Genomic DNA, 20,407 nt, shown 5'->3' with positions numbered 1-20,407 from the left:
TGGAGAAATCATTCTTCTTCCTTTCAGACCATCCTTCCATGAATACTTCCATGAAGAATCCAAAAATCCCTGTTTTCCAGTGGGACGGTCTAAATCGCATGATCGGGAAGCTTCTCTCCCTTGTACGGAACAAACGGAAGAGAGCAAATGATGAGAATAATTATCCCTCTCTATTTAATCCGCAGCTATCCTAGTTTCTGAGGACAATATATACCTTCCTTGACGAATGGATATGTCATGCAAGGATGAGGTACTACCCTGAATTACGTTGGGTTTCTGTCCGTTCCAGAACCGAAACCTCAGGCATGTAATGGACTTTTTCTCCCATGCAGGTGGATGCTAACATTCGCTACCCCAGATGCCCGGTTCGATTCTCACACACTCATAAAAATAGGTTCTTTATGCATCCGCCCGACAATGTGCCAGTTGACTCCTTTGGTTGATGGTTGGAGTGAGGTTTTGGGCATTGTTCCTCGCTCCCGGTTTGCCCTGTTGCCCTTTCACCACCGTCCGACACCGACTTTATATATGAAGTATTCTACGGCCGTCGCCATATAAAATGTTAAAGAGGAGGGGGTTGGGGGGGGGAGGGGGGTCTTGGTGGAACCGAGAAAAGATTAGGTGTCATTTTCTAGTAAGTCAACTTGGATGCATATCTAGAGAACCTAGCAGTATTATATGTATGTGTGTAGGTTGTTTCTGTTCTGCGCATGTGCTCTCTGTTGGGTAGATACAATGAACATGTATAGAGTGCGTTCATACATAAGCACTCTTACCTCACCCAGGGCGCTTTGCGAAACAAGGGGGGAAGGAAGGGGGGGAGTAGAAATAATGAGTTTAGAGAGAGTTGGATTGTGAGTAACAAGTTCAGAAGTAAATATGTACATGTACATGTAAAATGTACGGGGTACCGTGTAGATTGTGTATGCGCGCATGAACTGGTGCCTATCATTTAAATATTGTTGCTACTCCGGCTGTGGTGGTTAAATAAATACTGTGAAGTACTCAATTAGGATGCCCTGAAACACTTTACCCTCCCTTTTTTTTTCTTTTTTTTTTCTCGCTCTTGTATCGCATTAACATGTAGGGAAATCGGGGGTAGATGAAACAAGCGGCTTGTGTCAAATCAAATCACAAAACAGTTAGGGTTTTCTACATAGTATATGCTGCCGCGCAGTCGAGCAGGCGAGGTGGTGGGAGTTATATACCAGGTATATACATATATATAGGTGTTTTAGGCTAAAAGAAAACGGGCGGAGGTGAGGCGGAGCGGGGCCCAGAATATTTTCTCTCAGGATGAATAGGAGGGCTATTAGCGGGGAAATATGTTATTTTTATATACAACTACGATTCAATCAATCATAGAAATGAATTGGTCTAGATCGGCCTTCGCTTGTAAACGTTCAATAAATAGCAAACCCAAATTCCGTTTTCCTTACTTCGGACTTTCCGCCTCATCTTCCGGCGGGTCATCCTCATCCTCCCTCATGACTCTCCGCCCCTCCACATTCTTCTCCACCTCATCAATAAGGCTCTCCATGTACTTCAGATCCTTCCCAACCAGCGTCACCGTATTCCGCTTCTTGCCCCACCGCGGATAACTACCCACCTTGATACCGTGCGGCTCGACCCTCGCCGCCAGCTCTGTCAGATACGGCGCAATCGTACTCTCATACAATGGCGTCGCGAACAGGAGCCGATGCATCCCATCCCCATCTGGATTAACTAGACGGGGTTGTAGCAATGGCTTAAGCGCATTGCACAGGCGCTCGAACAGCAGCGGCACGCCGGGGAGGATATAGACGTTCCCGTTGACAATGGAGACGGGCAGCCAGAGGTCGTCCGCGACAAATAGAGCCTGGTCTTTCAGCGGGATGGCTTCATCTACGGGTATCTTGACCATGCGTAGTCGTGCCGTGAGTGCCGGCGAAGGGGTATCCCAGTCGAAGTCTCGTTGCGCCTGTTGCGGTTTGGAGAGGTTGCGCATCCGCGCCAGGGCCTCTTCGTGTAGCTTCAGCTTGAGGCCAAAGGCCCGTGCTATTGATTGGTAGGTAATGTCATCGTGGCTGTTTTTATTGCGGGGTGTATGTGGTGCTGGGATTGGATGGCGGAGATGTGGATAGGTTGTGATTCGGTTGTGATATCCTCCGCGACCACCAGCGCCCACCGCCCGCCGGCACACACCCAAGAAGTTAGTATGCATATGTAGCGCGGTGATAAGACTGTGAGGTGGAACAGGGGCTACGTATGCATTTGTTGACACATGGGAATGTATGTACATATGTATGCTCTCCATGCTTAAGAGGGGAATGACGAGAAAAAAAATGGAGGGGAATTTGGGGATTGGGGGATAGGAATTTCAGGAAACGAACGTTGGGCCGATTCCTCCGCTTGTTACAACGAAGTCGTATTTTTCGCTCATCCGTTTTACAGCTTCGATAATCTCGCTCTCATCATCTGCAATGACCTCTATGCGCTTTAGTGACACGCCCATTGAGAAGCAGTACTTTGCGAAAAAGGGGGAATTGGTGTCGACGGTCTGGAAGGAGGGGGTTACTCCCAGTGTTAGCGTAGCTGGTTTTTGTTATTTATATCAATGAACCCAGTAGATACACGGTCCCCAGTGCCCGCAAGAGAAATAAAATTAACGCACCTTCCCGCCTAAGACTTCGTCGCCGATTATCAGACATGCTGCTGTGCGTATCGTTTTCTTGCTGTTCGCCAGCGCTGTCACCGTATATGATGTCATGGAGAGCGGAGACCCAATCGGACGGGCTGCTGTGGCAGCAGGAATATGTACGGAATTGGGTCGTGGGCGGGAGAGACGTCTGACTAGCTGGTTGATGCGGGGAATCATTTATCTTGCGTGCGCAGACAAAGAATTGGGCAGCAGGGGGCTAGCGGAATTTGGCTGAACAGGGCTTTTATCAGCTTGGATGTTTGGAGGGATATAAAAAGAGCCGACCGAAGCTTGGCCCTGACCGAGACCCGAGCAGAAGCGAGCGGCTAAGAAGGTGCGGCAGTGCTCGCGGCTAACTCCTCCCAACCTGCCTGCCCCCCCCACCATCGTCGTCACCCGCCAACCAGCCCTTGGAAACATATCAGACAAAAAGTCCCTTGTCGGCTGCCAGGGAAAGAATACTTACTATTCAACTATTGACATATTTGTCGATAAACCCCTGTTCCTCTCCCATCCCCTCAGTTTCTATACATCACATCGTACAGCGGTTCGAGAGAACCACCCGTAAGATCCCAAGATGGTAATCCACTTGCCCTAAGTCATCTATTCACGCCTAATTAGCAGTCAAGCTCGCATAGAAAGCTAACATGCAAGTAATAATTGTACAGTCCGACACCAGGTTATATTCCTTCTCCCCGGAGACAAAAGAGAAGCTTCGCAAGTTTCGGTTGGGAACGTCTAGAGCGAAGGATCCTCAAGCTATCATCTGTACACCTATCCCCTTTCCCCTATCTAGTGGCCGCATTGCCCTTGAATAGTAATATACATGCTCCTATGCATATATATACAAAGAAAATAGATGAGAGCGCTTTACTATTCATTTGAATTTCATTTGTCTGGTCATATACCCAACGTTTACGAACGGAATGGATAACCGAAAACCATATATTGGGCTTTGTGAGCCGCAGATACGATCGATTCGAAGAGCCAAGAGGTCCGCCCCGCCGATGACGAAGTATACAACAAGATGGAAGATGTTGCAGACGAACTTCCGGATTCGTCACCCCGGTTTATCCTGCTCAGTTATCCGCTCACGCTGGTAAATGCCTTCCTACCTTCCTTACCTCACCATGTGCATTATCTTATACAGCACAAACGGGACGTTTCGGCGACGCACACCCCAACATTTTTAAAAGCCGATGACGACTTCTTTGTCCTGCTCCGAGCCGCCTAGAAACAATGCTAACATTAATCTTTCGCTCAACTTTTTTTTGGGGGAAATAATTAGTCCTCCGGCCGTCTCTCCGTCCCTTATGTCCTGCTCTACTACCTGCCAGAAAACTGCAACCCCTCATCGCGCATGATGTATGCTGGCGCTGTCGAGCTGATGAGAAACACCGCAGAGGTGAACAGGGTTATCGAAGTTGGTAGTGAATCAGATGTGATTAATATCGAGGCGAAGCTGCGAGGTTCGGAATAATCAAGAGAAACCGAAAAAAAGGGACAATACGGTAGAAATATGTTATATTCCTTACAGGGGTCTGCCATGCTTCCCATTTCCGTTTCTCGAAGATACATACATACTGAGAAATTCGGGCGTGTGGTTTAGGACCAACCCTTTTGGGGAAGTTCAGGGGTACATACTTGCATATATTAATTACACTACCTAACCCGAAATATCTATAGAAGCTATAGGCCCGGGGATGAAATAGGCCTGTTGGCACAGGAATAGGCGTTTGCTTTATCTTGTTTTGCATTCTACAAATTTTGGTTTGCATCTGCGTGTCTTTAAAGTGTCCTGTCTCGTGCATTAATTTCTATATTTCCGGCTGTTCAAACCTCTAACTTAAGACGAGAAACGACTTTCCTTTTTCGTTTTTTTTTTTTTTTTTTTTTTTTTTTTTTTTTTTTTTTTTTTTTTTTTTTTTTTTTTTTCCACGAGCTCCAGAACACTTTGATTTGACATCCCCCTCATTTCCATTAGTATATTTATCCAGTGACTTATTGAGTATATGAAAGCCTGCATTTAGTTCCAGCAGACCCACATCTACCCCAATGATAAAACTTCTCCGACGGTGATATATAAAATGCACGGAGGACCGGAGAGATGAACAATGGTATGACAAGATTTCCCAGTACGTTACACGGTCTTCGATTGCATTGTCTCAATTTATAAATTTAGCCACTTCTATATGTATTTACAATATTATTTTGCAGCTAGCTGTTCATCACAGCACGTGAAGGGTCTTATTCTATCTTCTTTCCGTGGGCTGCCGAAAGATGGCATTTGATATCACCACTGATGAATATGTCTGTCCCATCCTTTTATGATGATTTCTTGTACATGGCTGTGGGTGATGCCTGGAGGATATTGTCAGTATGATGCCAACGGGGGTTTTTTTTTAATCCTTAGTGTCATTGATCACTACCTGCACCAAGGGTCATGCAACATACCTGATGCTGAGGAAATATTAAGGTATCGGCGATAACGACGTTCTCCCTACGGCCAGCTGCGAAAACAACAACTTCAGCGATATCATCGCCCGTGAGAGGCTCGCAGCCACTATATTTTGTTAATCAAGACATTTCGAGCGTATAGTTTAGTGGAGTGATTGGATTTTTATACTTACGCATAGACGGCGTCGGCTTTGGACTTGTCTCCATAGAACCGAACGACGGAGAACTCCTTTTCCAAGTATATCCAATCAGCAACTCTTCGATTATTGAAGAAACAAACCCAGTGGATAATAATATCTATTAATAGGAGATATGGTCTTACCGTCTCCACCTGGCCTGGGTCAATCTCAATAACCCGAATCCGCGTTGCAATCAGCTCCTTTCTCAATGCATCCGTGAAGCTTCGAACCGCAGCCTTGGTTGCGCAGTAAATGCTACCACCTGGATATGATTCTCTTCCAGCAATGCTTCCAATGTTAATTATATCGCCCCTGCCGCCGTCATCTCTCTTTTTGAAGATAGGCAGAATTGCCTGTGTCATGTTTATAAGGCCGGTGACGTTTGTGGAGAACATAATGTCCGTATCTTTGGGGTCGATTTCAGGGGCTTTGGCAACGCCTTTGACCAGTCCACTGTTGAAGTTTCATCCATATTAGTTAGTCATCCAAAAAGTTCCCAGTGAAAAACAATGTTAAAAGAGCAATTAACCCGTATCAAAACCTCGGGGCGCTCACGCATTATTGACCAGAACATCAATCTCGCGAAATTCCGCTGGCAAGGAAGGGACGAAGTTGCTGATTTGCTCGGGACTGCTAACATCTAACTGGACCGGCAGGACTTTAACACCGTCGCCAACTTCCTCCTTGATCTCCTGCGCGAGCTGCTTCAATGCGTCAATCCGTCGCGCGGTGACGATCAATTTGAGGTTCTTCGGAGATGTTCTTGCGAACTCCTTAGCCGTGCTTTTTCCAATACCAGAGGAGGCGCCCGTGATAACAATGGTTTTGCCTTCAAGGCGCTTTCCCATCGCCGTGGCCATGGTTCGTTTAATATATGACTGTTTCGCAAGTTGAGCAATGGGGTTGCTGTGGAATGTTGGTTTGAACGAGCGGGGCTTAAAGGATCGTGGAGCGTAGAGCTGCGCGAAGTTACCGATTACACGGCTGTGAGATCGGAAACAGTACATATGCGATCTATAGATCTATTGCAACTGAAAGCACTGCTAAGAATCGGTATGCAGAGATGATAAACGAAACAATTCGGTATATCAGTTATTATGGTGGAGTCATAATATCTTCGTGTTCATGCAATCCGATACCATACCGTTCCCCGCATCTGGCCGGCTCTGGTGATGGGTGTTACAATACGGAACGTAAATACTAGGTCACCATTGCCCAGGGTGACATTGGAAATTAGACTCATGTTCAGAATCCTTGGAGAAATTCTCTAGTACTGACTCATTTGAGCGTACTGCTGGAAGCATAAAGAAAGATTATTATTGCTTTCACATCTGGTAGTTGTTTGTTCTTTGCAGCTAGTTGTTGGATATTCACAGCCATTAAAAGCAATAACCGTGCCAGTTAACTTAATGGCTGAAATAATATTTCCGGGTTTCGGCGTATGGAAAAATACAGCTGACTCAGCGGCCAAAAGGAGCTACGAATTAGCCGCGCGAGACGCTTTTGACCGGATTAGGATATCTCAACCTCATCTTGACAAGCTTGGTTCAACTTCTACTTGACTGACAAGGATGCGGGTTTCAGCAACATTTATGTCAAAAAGAGCTCTATGTTGAATCAAAAAAGCTCTATGTTTTGGCCAACGTCATACACCTTGTTTCTTTCTTTATGAGGAGAGCGTCTTTCCACTTATGTGGAACCTCTTTGAGCATGTTTGGAATGTTTCAAGCTTCTCAACCTCACAGTATGGGCAAGAAAGAAATTGAAATGTTCATTTGATCCTGGTGACTGAATGGGCCACCTGCCTAATTATTCGTCTAAGGGAGTTTTCTACCTACTTGCTCAACCAAGTAGGGAATGTCCATTCAACCAGCTGCTCTCAAGGGTGTTAAGCCAGTCTAGAGCTGCATTGTTTCTTTGCATTCCTTGCTACTGTTCCCCTTTAGGCACAAATGTGCGGCTTATAGACGGGTTAAAAAATGGCTTGACACAACATTTGTAAGTATTTAGCTCTCTCTTATAGCTCTTCCGCCCATCGGTTAGATACAGAAACGAATTGATTGTTACCGCACCATTTCACATTGTTTCCCAATCAGGTTTGCCACTTGGCAGTTGGGTTTTTGAGATACTAATAAGAAGAGCCATCCAAGCAGGAGGATATAACACAATGTATAGTGATAGGCCGAAGTATAATAGGTTTGCTAAGCCTCCCGCCTCGCCTTCGCTGGTCTCTAGAGCTGAAGGTTCCTCCTATTATGTTCATCTTGCAGAATATTCTCGCTAAATCCACGAGTTCGTGGAATCCGCCCTCGCTTTTTTGTGAAAATGCTCTGCCACCGATGTTTATATGCTACTTACAAGAAGTAGCTTTTCTTCTACTCTGCTCTGCATTGCTAGGGATCCTATTTCTGTCTCTAAACATTCTATTTCTTTTACTTTGCTGACTTGTGGCAAAGTCATTTTCCATTTTCCATTGTATGCTTTGTTTTATTTTTGGAGTTGTTTCATTGCCCATTGGAAATCACTCACAATGCAAAGATATGTTTCGTTCTATTAGTGGAACGAGCTCGAAGTTTCACTCCACGCTCCCTCTACGCTCTATACATTCCTCAGTGTATGGTGGAAGTTGATGAATAACCTCCTGCACCTTAAACATCCCCTTTTACCATCACAGCTTCATCATTTTCATTCCCCCTTTACTAATATTTGGTACGATCTTCTACGAACCGAATTCCTCATAGTCATGCCATTTGGGCTCAGTTCAAAAATTCAACATTTTCAAAATGACTCTAACAAGCCAACAGATGTTGATGAATTGTTTGATATTGAGCATTTACCACCAATAGTTGATAATTACTGCGAGGACCAGAGCCAATATGAACTTGGACTATTTGCAGTCCGTCGTCTGGATGTTTTTCCAGAGCATCCGCTTCAAGTGTTCCTGGGCCCAGTGATATTGAGGGTTCGCCCAGAGAAAGAAAAAATTTCCGTAGGGAAAAACTTAGGGGCTCCGTGCAGTCTCAAGAGCGAACCAAATATGTCGGGGCGGCTACTTCAGACGATATTTTAAGTCTACTCAAGCCGGAAACTTTTAACTGGGTGGATGAGGTCGAGCAGTCTACTGAGCAAGAAGAGGAGGATCATAAAAATGCTTCAATGTTCTTTGTGGTAGACTCACTGGAGCATTCAAATCCTTCAGGCCCACCTGCCTCGTTGAACGATCCCTTGGACACCGAGACGCTACAGGAGGGCAGCAGATTGCAAGATATTGAAATACATTTGGACAACATGCCACAGTATCTAGCGTTGGCTCCAGCTAAATCCCCATTGAAATTGGTGTCTTCCGAAGCGGCAAAGGAAATGGCGCGACAAATTGACTTGATAAGGAACTATCCCAACATCCACCACTTCAACTGGCTTGGGGACGCCATGATGGAACGCAGCTACACTTCTCCAGAAATATCGTTATTTGTCATCGTCTCTCCGCCAAAGCCCTTATATTCGGAGCACTTAATGCGGCAAGCAGTAACACTTTGGCAAGCAATGAAATTCGTGGATCCCATCCTCTATCGCGGTCGCTGGGAAGACTTGACCTTTTCTGGACACAGGTTGTTCAAGGCCGTCACCGGTCAAGCGTTCCAGTTGTACACGCCAGTTGGTACATGGCAGCATGATGCTCCCGACCCTGACTTTCAAGAGCCGATCGTTGACTCCTCAGATCTGCATTCCTATGCTAGTGAGACAGGAATTCCGCTTAACGGGTGGTTAAGCGTCCATTTCGCGTTTACCCGTGATGAATACCTCGATCAGGCCAATAAACATTCTGAGCCAAAGTCGAAGGAAAGACTAGAACGCCGGCCGTTTAGAAGGTCCCCCCTTCAGCAATGCATGGTGGCAGATGACGCAGGCGACGCACCATACAGCAAGGCAGAGACCAGCTGAGACGCCCAATATTCGAAAAGCAGCGATGTACTTATCAAATCAAAGGTACTGCTCACAGTTAAATTCTATCATCGGGGGAAGAAAGTAGTGGACGCGACCACCGGTGAAGACCAAGACTGCCCCAAACAATCCCATGAACCCGCGCGCGGCCTCATAACGTATCCAGAATGAAGATGAGACTGGGGTGGAAAAGGGTCATCAGCTGGCGGCTGACATATCACATATATATTCTTCCCAAAATGTCGTTTCTTTCTGTATATCTGCGCTGCAAGTCCAGATCCCCGGTCCCTCTCTATTTATTCAAGCAGCGGATTCCATGATCATTTAGTAGTTAGCCAGGCGCTGGGGCCAAATGGCGCGTGTACCCATTCTCAGAGAGGGGCGTTTACTAAGAGACGGTCAACATCTATTGTTTTGCGAAAAGTTTTCCTGCACGTTCACCGATCTGGATTTTCTTTCGCCCGTACAGAGCGACCTGGGGCTCAGCGGTGGAATTTACACATTTGTGGTAACTTGGCGGCCAAAATCCTATCCATTTTAAAAAATACTTCCCAAAGCGTTTCCACAAGCTATGCAATTATTTCTTCCCGAAGGAATCTTCCAGAAATATTTAATAATTTTGCATATATATATGGATTCCGCCTTCCATCTGCAGCTGCATGCGTTCCTCCCATCTCGGCTGCAGCGGCTGAGTAGAACCATATTAAATAGCTCTAGTCCGCGTTCAAGCTCCGCATTCTATCCCCGAACCACGACAAACTCGCTAGACAAGAAGCCTGTCATTCCCCGCTTACGCTTGGGACGCGGGCGGAGTTCTTAAAAATAATAGCATGCAGTTATCCGGTGACATCTCTACACGCCGGCCCCCCGATTTCAACAGTGTACTTCGCATTAAAAGGCGGAATGGGGCTGAACTTGAACCGGCAGATTCTCTGTACACCCAAATTTCTATGCATCATTTCTGGCCAATTAGCCGGTGACCGCCTTGCTACATATTTGGCGCGGAATGGAATCTATTGCCGTTCCATGGAATACTTCCGATTAATCACAGCCAACGTCAACGAGTCTCTCTCACGATCAGCAACCACCGTCACTCGTTACGGCTTGCCACGACCCCTCAACTACGGTTGGCATTCACAGCGTGTCATGAGCCAAGATATGACAAGAATGATTCCAGCTGCGCCGCAGCAGCTTCGCTTCCGGTCTCTCAAGTTATTTGGGCTTGCAGTGGCCCGAAGAAATTCATGATAGTACCCGCTGTTGGCTGCCTAGTTAACTTCTAGAATGCCCCTCGGCCTTTGTTGGGATGAATCCGTCTGCAAGTCATCGTCCTCTTCAGCTGCTTTCTCCTATGCATATCTCCCTGTGGATAGTATTGGGATGCGAGGATATAATTTCTCACCGCCTCTGAGGCTACCAACGAATTCGTACGCCATTTATCCCGCATATGTTTTGATTAGCGATAGGCCATCCGTCTGTATAGCGCCTTAGGACTTCAATATATAACGTGCAGATCACCGTGAACTGGCCTTCCGGATGACTGGCGTATTTAATAGGTTATTATTATTGCAGTCTGCCCCCGACGATAACGCCGATAAGTCGCTCAAAAGATCTCATTCGACTTTGAGCAGGATATCTTCGTCCAAAATCAGGAAATTTCGCTATCGATTTCGCGACAGTATGTCCTTTTCCCAGACATTCACAGAACAGCCCCAAGAGGCAAGGATTCAGAAACATTACGACATAGTCACCTTGCTTGGCAATGCCGACCAGTACCCTGTGGAAGACGTACCTTCTCCGCCACCACCAGTCCAAAATTACACGGTTGAGAATCTTAAGGATAGGCTCATGTATGTAGATGGCATTCTGCGAAACTCGCAGAGGAAGCCATCCCCAATCGGAACCCGAGCGCTACAGATTTACAAAGACACCTGCGCCCGACTGCTCGATCTTGAGCAAGAGGACGGGGAGTTGACAGGCGTCAAAGACATATGGCGTGCAACATTGCGGAAATACGATCGATCGCTCCATAATACCCCTTGTCTGCAAGTGGCTTGTTCATCTGATGACCAAATCCTGCAAGATAGGTTGATCACGCTTCAAAAAGCCACATTTTATGCCAGATACGCAGATCTTTTCGCGGAGCTTTCTATACGACCGGAGCCAGGAATTGGGACAGCGGAGCAGTCATACTGGGCTGAGATTTGGAGGAAACTTCAATTGGAAGACGACGCCTCCTACCGATGTGTTTTCAATGGCGTACAGTGTCATCAGGAAAATCCAACGCACTTAGCTATCTATCGAGCTTGGGACCGGATCGGGCTCAGTCGCAGCAATGTGATTCAAACCATACACGAATTCGCAACATGCAAGGATCTAAAGCATATGAACATCCTGCCCATGGTAAAAACTGGAAAATTCGACGACATTAAAAAGCACCTTTATCACGACTCTTCCATCATCCCACTTCTCATTCACGGGGATGACTGGAAACTACTCAGGTTTCTCAGCCTCGTAATACAGTCATTAACGGATCTCTGGTTCGACCGCCGTAAAATCGACACGGAAAACTATCAAATGTGGACATATACGAAAGCGCTTAGGAGCTTGTATAGGCAGCTCCAGGGAGAGGATTATTCTGTTCCGCAAGGGCAGCTGGCCTGTGATATTGCAAGGAAGATCCGGAAGCGGCTACGGGACATGGAGGATGAAGAAAAGGCTATGGAGAGCCTTTCCATGACCATCGGGCCGGTACGCCCATCAGGAAATAAAAAGACCAAAGGGGCCACGGTCTTCTCGGCGTCACAAGTCCGCGCAGAACGGGAGCGTGCTATGAAAATGGCGGCAGATTGGAATTATATCATAAACCGTGTACATGTTGCTGAGGATACATCGGACGCCTCCTGTGGAAAGTATTCCGAACCCGCTGACCCTCTCTAGTGAGTACATCCGGGCGTTCTTTCAGAACCGTTAGCTTTTGACTTTGCAGCGGGTTGGCTTTCGCATTCTCCACGAATCAACAACAAAGACAATATACGAAGTATAAATAATATACGAAAAGCGCCACTAATCCCCCGGGTGCCGGTGGTGACGGAAGCAAAGGGGTGGATTAAATATTAAGAACTGCTTCTGAGCGGTTTGCTTGGGTGAAGTTCCCATAAATCCCTTACCTCGCGATCCACTTAGCCGTTCTTAAATCCGAATCAGTGTCCAGCGAGCAAGAGGCTATCTCCTGAGGAAGGTTCGAAAATACTTTTGCATCTACCAACTTCGACGGATGTCAACTTCCACTTCTTCTACGGGCACTTTGGTGAGTGACGGCCAGCTTCGTTACAAGTTGCTCGATGTCAGACAGCGAGAGGAGTGAGACACGCTAGTATCCAATCTAAAGATTGCTTAACAAGTTTGACAATGGCTCTCCCTCCTTGAATTTGAATAAAGAAGCTGTCTTGTTTCCTACTACATGTATCTGGCATTTTAATACCTTATTGTCCCACAAATTTTCATTTGAGGTTTTCTTGAGTTTCTGACCTAAAATAATATTGTAATATGACATAAACCCAATTTAGGCGTCTATTCTTACATTGACCTTGGGATAGTATGCAAATAATACTAATTTAAAAAGCGGAGTACAAGTCTTGGCTTTTAATACAATACAAACCCAACCCAAGTCCCCTCCTGGTTAACTGATCAGATCTCAGAAAGAATACCAGGCCGAATTGCCTCTAGCTTCTTCTCCAGCTCAGACCAAACTTTGCTCTGTACTTTTTGACCTTCGTCAGTTTCGATCCAAGGCGCCAAAATATTGCTGCAAATAGGATTGTTAGCATTTCCTTCAATTCCCATGATAACAATTGCCAATCCATAGTTCGTGAGAGAATCAGGGGGTTCCGCAGAGAGAAGGGGGAGGAGAGGAGAGGGCGGCACACGCTCCAAACAACTTACTTTCCAACCTCACATTTATCCAGCAGCACTCCATGCGATTCCTTTCCTGCCGTCGTAGCATGCACCAATATGCGGGAGCCTACCTCTGGGTCCCAGGCAAACATGGCGTGGATGGCCGTCAGCACAGCAGCTTCCAAGCCCGTTGTTTGGCGGGTAAGGGAAGTCCTATTGAGTCCGGGGCTAACCAGGTTGATGACAACTGAAGGGATACTGGAAGCAGTCCGGGCAGCAAGCTCCCGTATTGCGAGAAGTTGGAGTAGTTTGCTCGTAGGATAGCTACATGTGATATATGCCGTGCATTTACATAACTCATCATTAATACATATTAAAAAAGTCTTTGTTGATTGAAGGAGACGATAATTTTGGAATTCTACCATGAACAAGGGGGGAAAAGCAAAATGAAATACAAGCACACGTACCGTTCCTGCATGGTCGTTGAAAGCGGATCATTGAGCGCTGCAAATATATCCGAAGCATCACGCTCGGGGAACTTTGCCCAGGAATGAATCTTGGAGCTTGTCACCGTCAGATAAGGGGTGACCTTGTATAACTTGGCCGACTGCCGGAGTTTCGGGAGTAAAGATATAGCAAGGAGCAATGTGCTGATGACGTTTATCGTGATCGAGGCCTCGTCGCCCTCGAGGAGCTCATAGTTGCGGTTTGAAACCCCCGCATTCAGCACCACTGCATCCAATCGCCCCAGCCCTGACAATACCCGTCCATAGAACCCTAGAACAGATGCGTAGCTACCATACTCCAGCTCCCAGATCAATGCACGCCCGGGACCTTCAGTCTCTACATTGATCTCTTCAAGGGCAGCTGCTGCTTTGATACTCGTCCGCGCCGTTCCAATGACTGTAGCGCCTAGGCGAACGAAATGCTTAACTGCCTCCTTTCCAAGACCGACATTGGCACCCGTCACGATCACCGTTTTACCAGTGAAATCAGCGGTGGGGAGCGGTGGGTTGGAGAAAGCTTGCCAGAGAAGCCGGGAGGGACCCATTGGTAGTAGTGAGGAAGAGTAACTAGGCAGTACTGACAGGGCAGGCTACATATGTGCAAGAACCGCTTTCTCAGCGTCTAGTGGCACTAACTAGAGGGATGGGAAAGAATTTTAATAAGAGGTCAAGGCGTAGTAAACAGTTAACTAGTTAAGCTAGGAGTAGGGCGCTCTCGTCGCGTTTGAGATCCCTTAACGTCTTCAATACTAGTATCGTTGGCTCGCCGTTGGGTGTTTGATATAAAAGAAACATAATAAATAGATCTTGTCTAACTAATGCCAAATCACAACTTCGACAGCGTATTTATTTAGACAGACAAGCGGAGGAAGTGTATGAAAGTCCAAAGGGGAACGAACGCCATTGGGCATTTATTTATAATTATTTCCCCTACCTTGAAAAAAACCAGGAAACTGCTCAGGGCGCGTACAGATTCCAATATACGATTGCCTATTTATTGGGGCAACCGAGGTTGGTTGAGCTTTAACTGACTCCCCTCCCAAGAACATCCTCAGCCCTTTGAATTTCTTCAGTGCGACAACTACACGCCGATACAGCGCTATTTTATTGTAGCCAGTGTTCTCCATACTTCTGATATTATGTTCTAACATGCTAGCCCTGGGTTAACTAAATAGTCCATTTAGGATTTGGCATCCATGATTCTTCTTCTACCTGTAACCAACCCCTTGAGCTCTCTATCGTATGGAGCGTGAATCCAAGTTCTCGAGATTGCCCAATACTCTCTCTCTCTCTCTCTCTGGTGCTGCTGTGTAGAGAAGAATTGAAGACAGTGGGAGAGCAGCTTGTTTTGAGGTACCTGCATTCCGGGCTTCCCTGATGAGGTCGGAGTGAAAAGTTCACTCATATATACGTGTATATGCTTGTGAATACATGTACTGCTACTGGATAACATAGATAGCGTTGGCGTTGGCTAGTGGGGAGGGGAGGGGGGAAAGATGATAGATAGACAGAGCAATTGTTCCTATCAAATCGAAAGCCACCTCTCCATTTCATCACGACATTTCGTAAATCAAGCGTATAAGTGAAGCGGGGGAAGAAAGAAGGCTAACGACATGGCAACTTTTTTTTTGTTTCGGTCTCATTTTTTTTTCTTTTCCATCTTGAGCCTTTTCTTTCTGTAGTTTCAATCAAGCAATGAAAATGGGGATGGCTACTATAGAAATGAAGGAGATTAAAAGCTTCAGAAAAAGGAGGAAATAAAACATTGATAGGACGTTAAAAAAATTGAGGTAATTATAAAAAGACGGAGAAAAAATTCGATAAGTTAAGAAAAGCGAGCAAGAAAAACGACAAAAGAGAGAGAATAAAAAAAGGAAGAACTCGCGTTTGAGCCATTGAAAAAGTCCTATCCCTTTCCTCTCCGCCTTCAGAAAATCCACGTAATTAAAATTCATGTAGCTTGCGCATGTAGGTAGCCGGTATAAACATTAATATAGACAATTAAACCCATCCTTTCCATACCTGCCCAACACCCTTGAGGGTGAAAATAAAACGTGAAGCAAAATACAATAACACCATACTAAATGGAGAAAAGGCGTAAAATAGAGAGGGGAAACGGAAAACATAAGAGGAATAGAGATGAGGTAAAGGAATAGAAAGAGAACACAGAAATCTCTCCACGCAACAACACCAGCGACGATTCATCGGCCTCCACCAAATAGTAGATACACCTAACAAAAACACGAGATATCTCCAACCCACCCGCACCTCTCTATTCTCCTCCCAACGCCGCCAACTCCCTCTCCTTCGCTTTCAATGCCTCCCGCATATCTTCCGCCTCACGCTGCAACTGCGCCCGCCTCTCTGCTTTCTCGTCCCCTAGGTCCATTGCACCCGCACCACTAACAGGTGCAGCGCCAGTGGAAGCGGTAGCAGTAGCAGGTGGCAATCCTGGTGATAAAGAAGGGCTGAAGCGGGAAGGGGAGCGGGGAATGGCGGGCTGTTGTTGTTTTTGTTGTTGGTGATGATCTTGCTGTTGTGGTCGAGAGGTGACAGCTGCTGACAGAGCGGGGTCCAGGCGGCTATCGTCACGATCGTGATCGTGGCTTGCTGCCGCCGCGGCCGCCGCTGCTTCGTCTGGGTGATTTAGGAGTGAGGAGATGGAGTTGAAACGGACTGGGTTATTGGCTGCGGAGGTGGAGGAAGGGGCGCCATGTGGGTTTATTGGGGGAAGGTGAGTGGGGGTTTGGTTGGGTTGTTGTTGTTGCTGTTGTTGCTGTTGGGAGTCTTCCAAGAATGATTCGGAGATGGGGCGTTTCTTCGGATTGGGTAGTGCGGGCATAGATGGGCGAGCGGGGTTTATGGCATCGTTGTTGTCGTAGGGTCGTAGTTGCTGAGGAGTGGGGGGAGGATGATGAGGTAGGGAGACGGGATTTGAGGTATATCCTGTGAAGTCGGCTGGGGGCGGGGCATGAAACGCAGGTGGATATAAAGGTCTGGCATGGGGTGACGGATGCCTGTTGCCGTGTTCAACGTTTTGGTACTGACGATGGCTATCACGCCCGTGTGCAAGGGTAGCGGGAGATGCTTCAGGAGATGCAGAGCCATTCGAGGATTGAGTCGCACCAGTGGGTGAATGCTCGCGCATGGCGGGAACCACACGTTTTCTTCTCTTGATAATTGATTTTTTCATGGTTGGTGGTCTATAGGATCCATGGAGTTTATGATAGAGCCCTGTATCACATATCATTAGACTTTTGTCCCAAAAAAAAATTCCGTCCCATGCGTTCAACGGGATATATACTCACCGCAAGCATTGCAAATAGGATGGCCATTCTCGTCGCGCCTCCATAGCGGAGTTACTGTAGTTTGACAATTCTGGCAAGCAATATGCAGAGTCATCCCCTCGGGATTCGACGAACCAGCTTCACCATCCGTACTGCCACCGCCTTGGTTTGACTGGGGCGAAGTCCTCGGAATATGAAATGCCATAGCGCTTCGAGCAGCTGATTTGTAAACACGGTTGTTGTAAGCAGGACATCCATCGCACCCTTCTGCCCCGCCAGTGCCATTGCAACTTCCTCCACCTGGGCATGATCCTGAAGGAGTACATTCTTTGACGGCATAGTTCGACCACGCATCTGCCTGCCGGGGATCGTTTCCGTCGTTTGTGGGGGACGTGCTACTCCGCGACTTGTCGGCGTTTTGCGCAGGATTAGAGCCATACGGGTTAAGCAAAGAGCGGGAACGATGGGTTGGGCGATCAGTATTCCGCGCCTTGAGATACAAACCGCAGGCGTTACAAATCGTAGCACCAGTCGGAGACCTTCGCCATAATGGCGTTCGTTTCGTACCGCAGTTACTGTATTGGATGAAGTGGTTAGCGATATGTGTTAAGGGTAGTAGATAGAATTAGCCAGAGCGTATGTTAGCAATTTGGGGTGACGAACCTGCATGAATGCCCCGTGAAAACTGGCTCTTTACTTTGCGGTTTAGGGGATTGCTTTGACGGCACTGGACGATCTATTGGATTGACTCCAGATTCCGCTGGTGCCTGATCCTGGCGCTGTTCGACAGGAGCTTGGTGTCCATTTTGTAACTGTGAATCCATCTTCCCAGCCGCATCCTCTTGGATGTTATCTAACGCACTGCCCGCTGTTTCTTGCCTGTCTGAATGGAAGTTTATGGTATTATCTCGTCCACCTCGTGCTGAGGATACCAACTGATGTGCCGCATCCAAATCCTCTGCGGACGGCTGTCGCATGGGAATATCTGCGCTTTTGGTAGGAGATCTCGTATCCTCTGTATGCGGCCTGCAAGCCAAAAGCCCCGTCATTCCTGTGGGTAACAGTTACTGTACACGGTCCGTGTTTCTTCGGAAGTACGACTTCGTAGTCAGATAAACGAGTTTCGAGGAGAAAGGCAAAATTGAGACGGTCTAATTGAGTACTTCTCGAGATGCCGGGAAACGAGGAGCGTCTTGGGCAGGGGCACCAAGACGAGACAAAGGAGTCGGTTCGTGGCGCTGAGGAGGATAGAGACAGAGGAGCGATGTCGACACAGGGAAACGAGATATATAGCTATGCCAATAATATCTGTGCTGTAAGTTTGCAGGATGGCTGTCCACAACGGTCTGCAGCTTCTCGATGACTGGGGACAGCACAGCAGATGTTGTTCCTCACAATCCAAGTCCAGAGCAGACTGATCAAAGATCAGATTAGATTATACAAAGAGACTCCGCCACACACCGAACTTGGAGCTGATCGCAGAACAAAGGAACGGCTCGGAGATAACGATCTCATATAGCTAGCTGCTTTTTCCGGTGAGGTTCCTGTCGAAGAGATTTTACGGGGCAGTTTTGGTCTTTGTTGAGATTTGTCAGGGGAGGAGAAGTGGCAAGATCGACGAGAGGGAGAGAGGAGAGAGAAGGGTGAGCCACCAGCAAGGAGGGATATCGCGAGCTAGCTGGCACGAAGAATACAAGAGAGTGAGTGGGGGGCTGACGAAGGTGGAAGAAGGAGAAGAAGAAGAGGAGGAGGAGGAGGAGGAGGAAAAGAGATGGTTTGGGAGCTGAGATCTTTATTTTTTTTTGGCCGTGGCTCAGATACACCGATTACATTCCATGCTCTCTTGCTTGGAGATAAAAAAAAAAAAAGGAGTTGACACGGCCTGTTACCGGGCCAAACGAGCTGTGGGGGGCTTGATACTGCGACCAATATACGGGTAACTATCCTTTTCAGCTATGACCTTCAATAAATTATATTCTACCTATCTACCTAAGTTATATCTGCTTTGATGGAACCAATCCGCCCATAAATAAATGCCTGCGCGAAGCTTCCAAACTCGCGCGGCCGGAATTTCTGATAAGATACCCAGGAACCAAGAACCAAAGGCCCTTGATTATAATTCGCGCTGTTCTCATTGGGCCATGCGATCTGCGCCGGCTGGGTTAGCTGAGGCTATTCAACCTCTAGCGTCCCGAAACCCTCCAAGGCTCTTCTTCTTCTTCTTGTTCTTCTTCTTCTTTTTTAATTAATCTTCCGCCGTCATTCCCCAGAGTTTGAAGCTTCTCTCTCCCTTTTCCTCCAGAACCGTGAGGTTGGCCCGCTCCATGGATCGCATTTACCCGTCGTCCTTTTCCTTTTCGTTTTTGGTCTGAAATCACTTCTGGTTAGCATTGAATAGAATAACTTGATTGAGACTTACTTGTCACCGCACCCTTTCTCCCCCAAAGAGGCTATTCCCAGCCGCGAAGAAGAGAATGCTTCTGAATGTCGGGAGAAATCCCCACAACTTGGTTGGACCTTGAAGATGAGTCTTTGACCAGGCCAGGGAATAAATAATGCGTGAGAAAATGTCCGCCCCCCACCTGTTCCTTTTTCACTTTAGTTACCTGTTTGATGCGGACTAGCGCGACAGAGAAAAATTATAAATCCGTAAACCACGCATCATAATTGGTTGGCTTAGGAAAACCCGTCCGAAGAGTAAAGTTACCAAGGTATTGTACTGTACATGTATATGTACGTACAGTACATTACATGATATTATTATTATCTCTCTACGGAGTATATATTATAGAAAAACCAACTTTTCTGAGTAAAATGCCCTGTAATGTGATCTCACATGATATCATGTGCATTTCATCAAATTCATGAACAGGCTCTGCAGTCTTTATAACTCTGATATTAATCTTCATTCTTTCTTTACAGATGTTCTCTACTATATTTACATTCTTTATACTCTTCTCTACATTTATTACAACCTATACATTCATTAATATACTCTATTTATTATAGAAAACTCAACTTCTTCATGTAAAAAACACTGTAATGTGACATTATGTGTATTCTATTAAAAATATTTGAATGCTCTGACTTATACAGCTTAAATCAATCTTCAAATCTTCATTCTTTTTTTTTATTCTGCTTCTTTCATACATTCTCTACAGTATTTACATTTCTTATACTCAATTTATAGCTGTGAATATGAATCTCATTATTCTGTACTACTCACTTTCTCTCAAGTCTTTCAAGTCTTTTCTTATCAGACTCTCTATTCATGAACACTATCTTTCTCAGCTTACTTCTATACTCTCAGCATAATTCATTATCTCTGAATCACTGTTTACTTATTCATCTCTTTGATCTTCTCTTCTCTTCTGTAGAGATACTCTCAGTGATCTTAATAGTCAGATCAGAGTTTGAGTATTGAACACTCTGTTGAACAAGTTTAATACTGAGCTGAAA

General features: G+C 46.3%; 7 protein-coding genes across 11 annotated transcripts; 3 read left to right on the top strand and 4 right to left on the bottom strand.

The window, feature by feature from the left end:
* Positions 1-601: 601 nt before the first annotated feature.
* BDBG_01065 (molybdopterin binding domain-containing protein) lies at positions 602-3,025 on the bottom strand. Its single transcript, XM_002628111.2, has 3 exons — positions 2,654-3,025; positions 2,373-2,539; positions 602-2,066 (listed from the first exon to the last, which is right to left on the bottom strand). Exons 1-3 carry the CDS (start codon positions 2,855-2,857, stop codon positions 1,436-1,438), a joined length of 1,002 nt encoding a protein of 333 aa, XP_002628157.1. The 5' UTR covers positions 2,858-3,025; the 3' UTR covers positions 602-1,435.
* BDBG_01064 (GMF family protein) lies at positions 1,472-5,405 on the top strand. Its single transcript, XM_002628110.2, has 5 exons — positions 1,472-3,260; positions 3,349-3,448; positions 3,649-3,779; positions 3,969-5,053; positions 5,157-5,405. Exons 1-4 carry the CDS (start codon positions 3,258-3,260, stop codon positions 4,158-4,160), a joined length of 426 nt encoding a protein of 141 aa, XP_002628156.1. The 5' UTR covers positions 1,472-3,257; the 3' UTR covers positions 4,161-5,053; positions 5,157-5,405.
* Positions 4,484-6,710, bottom strand: BDBG_01063 (oxidoreductase). 5 transcript variants are annotated; one of them, XM_002628109.2, is made up of 5 exons: positions 5,872-6,710; positions 5,460-5,769; positions 5,311-5,366; positions 5,135-5,243; positions 4,484-5,041 (listed from the first exon to the last, which is right to left on the bottom strand). In XM_002628109.2, the coding sequence occupies exons 1-5, from the start codon at positions 6,321-6,323 to the stop codon at positions 5,006-5,008; spliced, it is 963 nt and encodes a 320-aa protein (XP_002628155.2). In that variant the 5' UTR covers positions 6,324-6,710; the 3' UTR covers positions 4,484-5,005. The 5 variants fall into 5 exon arrangements, with proteins under 5 accessions (XP_002628155.2, XP_031576222.1, XP_031576223.1 ...); XM_031720171.1 differs by having other exon boundaries at positions 4,815-5,041; positions 5,110-5,243; positions 5,872-6,393; XM_031720170.1 differs by having other exon boundaries at positions 4,815-5,041; positions 5,311-5,769; positions 5,872-6,393.
* Positions 6,711-8,059: 1,349 nt separating this feature from the next.
* Positions 8,060-9,258, top strand: BDBG_01062 (uncharacterized protein; the record flags this gene model as incomplete). The annotated part of the gene is made up of 2 exons (XM_002628108.1): positions 8,060-8,278; positions 8,335-9,258. 2 exons carry the CDS (start codon positions 8,060-8,062, stop codon positions 9,256-9,258), a joined length of 1,143 nt encoding a protein of 380 aa, XP_002628154.1.
* Positions 9,259-10,794: 1,536 nt separating this feature from the next.
* Positions 10,795-12,198, top strand: BDBG_01061 (uncharacterized protein; the record flags this gene model as incomplete). The annotated part of the gene is made up of 1 exon (XM_002628107.2): positions 10,795-12,198. The coding sequence occupies one exon, from the start codon at positions 10,795-10,797 to the stop codon at positions 12,196-12,198; it is 1,404 nt and encodes a 467-aa protein (XP_002628153.2).
* Positions 12,199-12,624: 426 nt separating this feature from the next.
* Positions 12,625-14,664, bottom strand: BDBG_01060 (short-chain dehydrogenase/reductase). The gene is made up of 3 exons (XM_031720169.1): positions 13,623-14,664; positions 13,217-13,479; positions 12,625-13,066 (listed from the first exon to the last, which is right to left on the bottom strand). The coding sequence occupies exons 1-3, from the start codon at positions 14,204-14,206 to the stop codon at positions 12,984-12,986; spliced, it is 930 nt and encodes a 309-aa protein (XP_031576221.1). The 5' UTR covers positions 14,207-14,664; the 3' UTR covers positions 12,625-12,983.
* A 26-nt stretch (positions 14,665-14,690) lies between these two features.
* Positions 14,691-17,997, bottom strand: BDBG_01059 (GATA-binding protein, other eukaryote; the record flags this gene model as incomplete). Its single annotated transcript, XM_002628105.2, has 3 exons — positions 14,691-16,895; positions 16,970-17,523; positions 17,612-17,997. The coding sequence occupies 3 exons, from the start codon at positions 17,995-17,997 to the stop codon at positions 15,934-15,936; spliced, it is 1,902 nt and encodes a 633-aa protein (XP_002628151.1). The 3' UTR covers positions 14,691-15,933.
* Between the last annotated feature and the right edge of the window lie 2,410 nt (positions 17,998-20,407).

This window comes from Blastomyces gilchristii, assembly GCF_000003855.2.
Source record: "Blastomyces gilchristii SLH14081 genomic scaffold supercont1.2, whole genome shotgun sequence".
NCBI classification, from domain to species: domain Eukaryota; kingdom Fungi; phylum Ascomycota; class Eurotiomycetes; order Onygenales; family Ajellomycetaceae; genus Blastomyces; species Blastomyces gilchristii.
Note: the sequence above shows the minus strand (reverse complement) of the source record. Positions and strands in the feature narration are given on the sequence as shown.

What these genes read in the sequence shown, in the direction of transcription:
- BDBG_01065 (XM_002628111.2), bottom strand. Translation starts at nt 2,857, where the DNA reads ATGATTCCCCGCATCAACCAGCTAGTCAGACGTCTCTCCCGCCCACGA. An exon ending in ACGAAGTCTTAGGCGGGAAG is followed by an intron (nt 2,540 to 2,653) that starts GTGCGTTAATTT and finishes CCCTCCTTCCAG; the next exon opens with ACCGTCGACACCAATTCCCC. An exon ending in AGCGGAGGAATCGGCCCAAC is followed by an intron (nt 2,067 to 2,372) that starts GTTCGTTTCCTG and finishes CAATAAAAACAG; the next exon opens with CCACGATGACATTACCTACC.
- BDBG_01064 (XM_002628110.2), top strand. An exon ending in GGATCCTCAAGCTATCATCT is followed by an intron (nt 3,449 to 3,648) that starts GTACACCTATCC and finishes TGTGAGCCGCAG; the next exon opens with ATACGATCGATTCGAAGAGC. An exon ending in TCAGTTATCCGCTCACGCTG is followed by an intron (nt 3,780 to 3,968) that starts GTAAATGCCTTC and finishes GGAAATAATTAG; the next exon opens with TCCTCCGGCCGTCTCTCCGT.
- BDBG_01063 (XM_031720170.1), bottom strand. Translation starts at nt 6,323, where the DNA reads ATGTACTGTTTCCGATCTCACAGCCGTGTAATCGGTAACTTCGCGCAG. An exon ending in GATGTTCTGGTCAATAATGC is followed by an intron (nt 5,770 to 5,871) that starts GTGAGCGCCCCG and finishes AAACTTCAACAG; the next exon opens with TGGACTGGTCAAAGGCGTTG. An exon ending in AAAGCCGACGCCGTCTATGC is followed by an intron (nt 5,244 to 5,310) that starts GTAAGTATAAAA and finishes AACAAAATATAG; the next exon opens with TGGCTGCGAGCCTCTCACGG.
- BDBG_01060 (XM_031720169.1), bottom strand. Translation starts at nt 14,206, where the DNA reads ATGGGTCCCTCCCGGCTTCTCTGGCAAGCTTTCTCCAACCCACCGCTC. An exon ending in TCAACGACCATGCAGGAACG is followed by an intron (nt 13,480 to 13,622) that starts GTACGTGTGCTT and finishes TATCACATGTAG; the next exon opens with CTATCCTACGAGCAAACTAC. An exon ending in TGGAGTGCTGCTGGATAAAT is followed by an intron (nt 13,067 to 13,216) that starts GTGAGGTTGGAA and finishes TCCTATTTGCAG; the next exon opens with CAATATTTTGGCGCCTTGGA.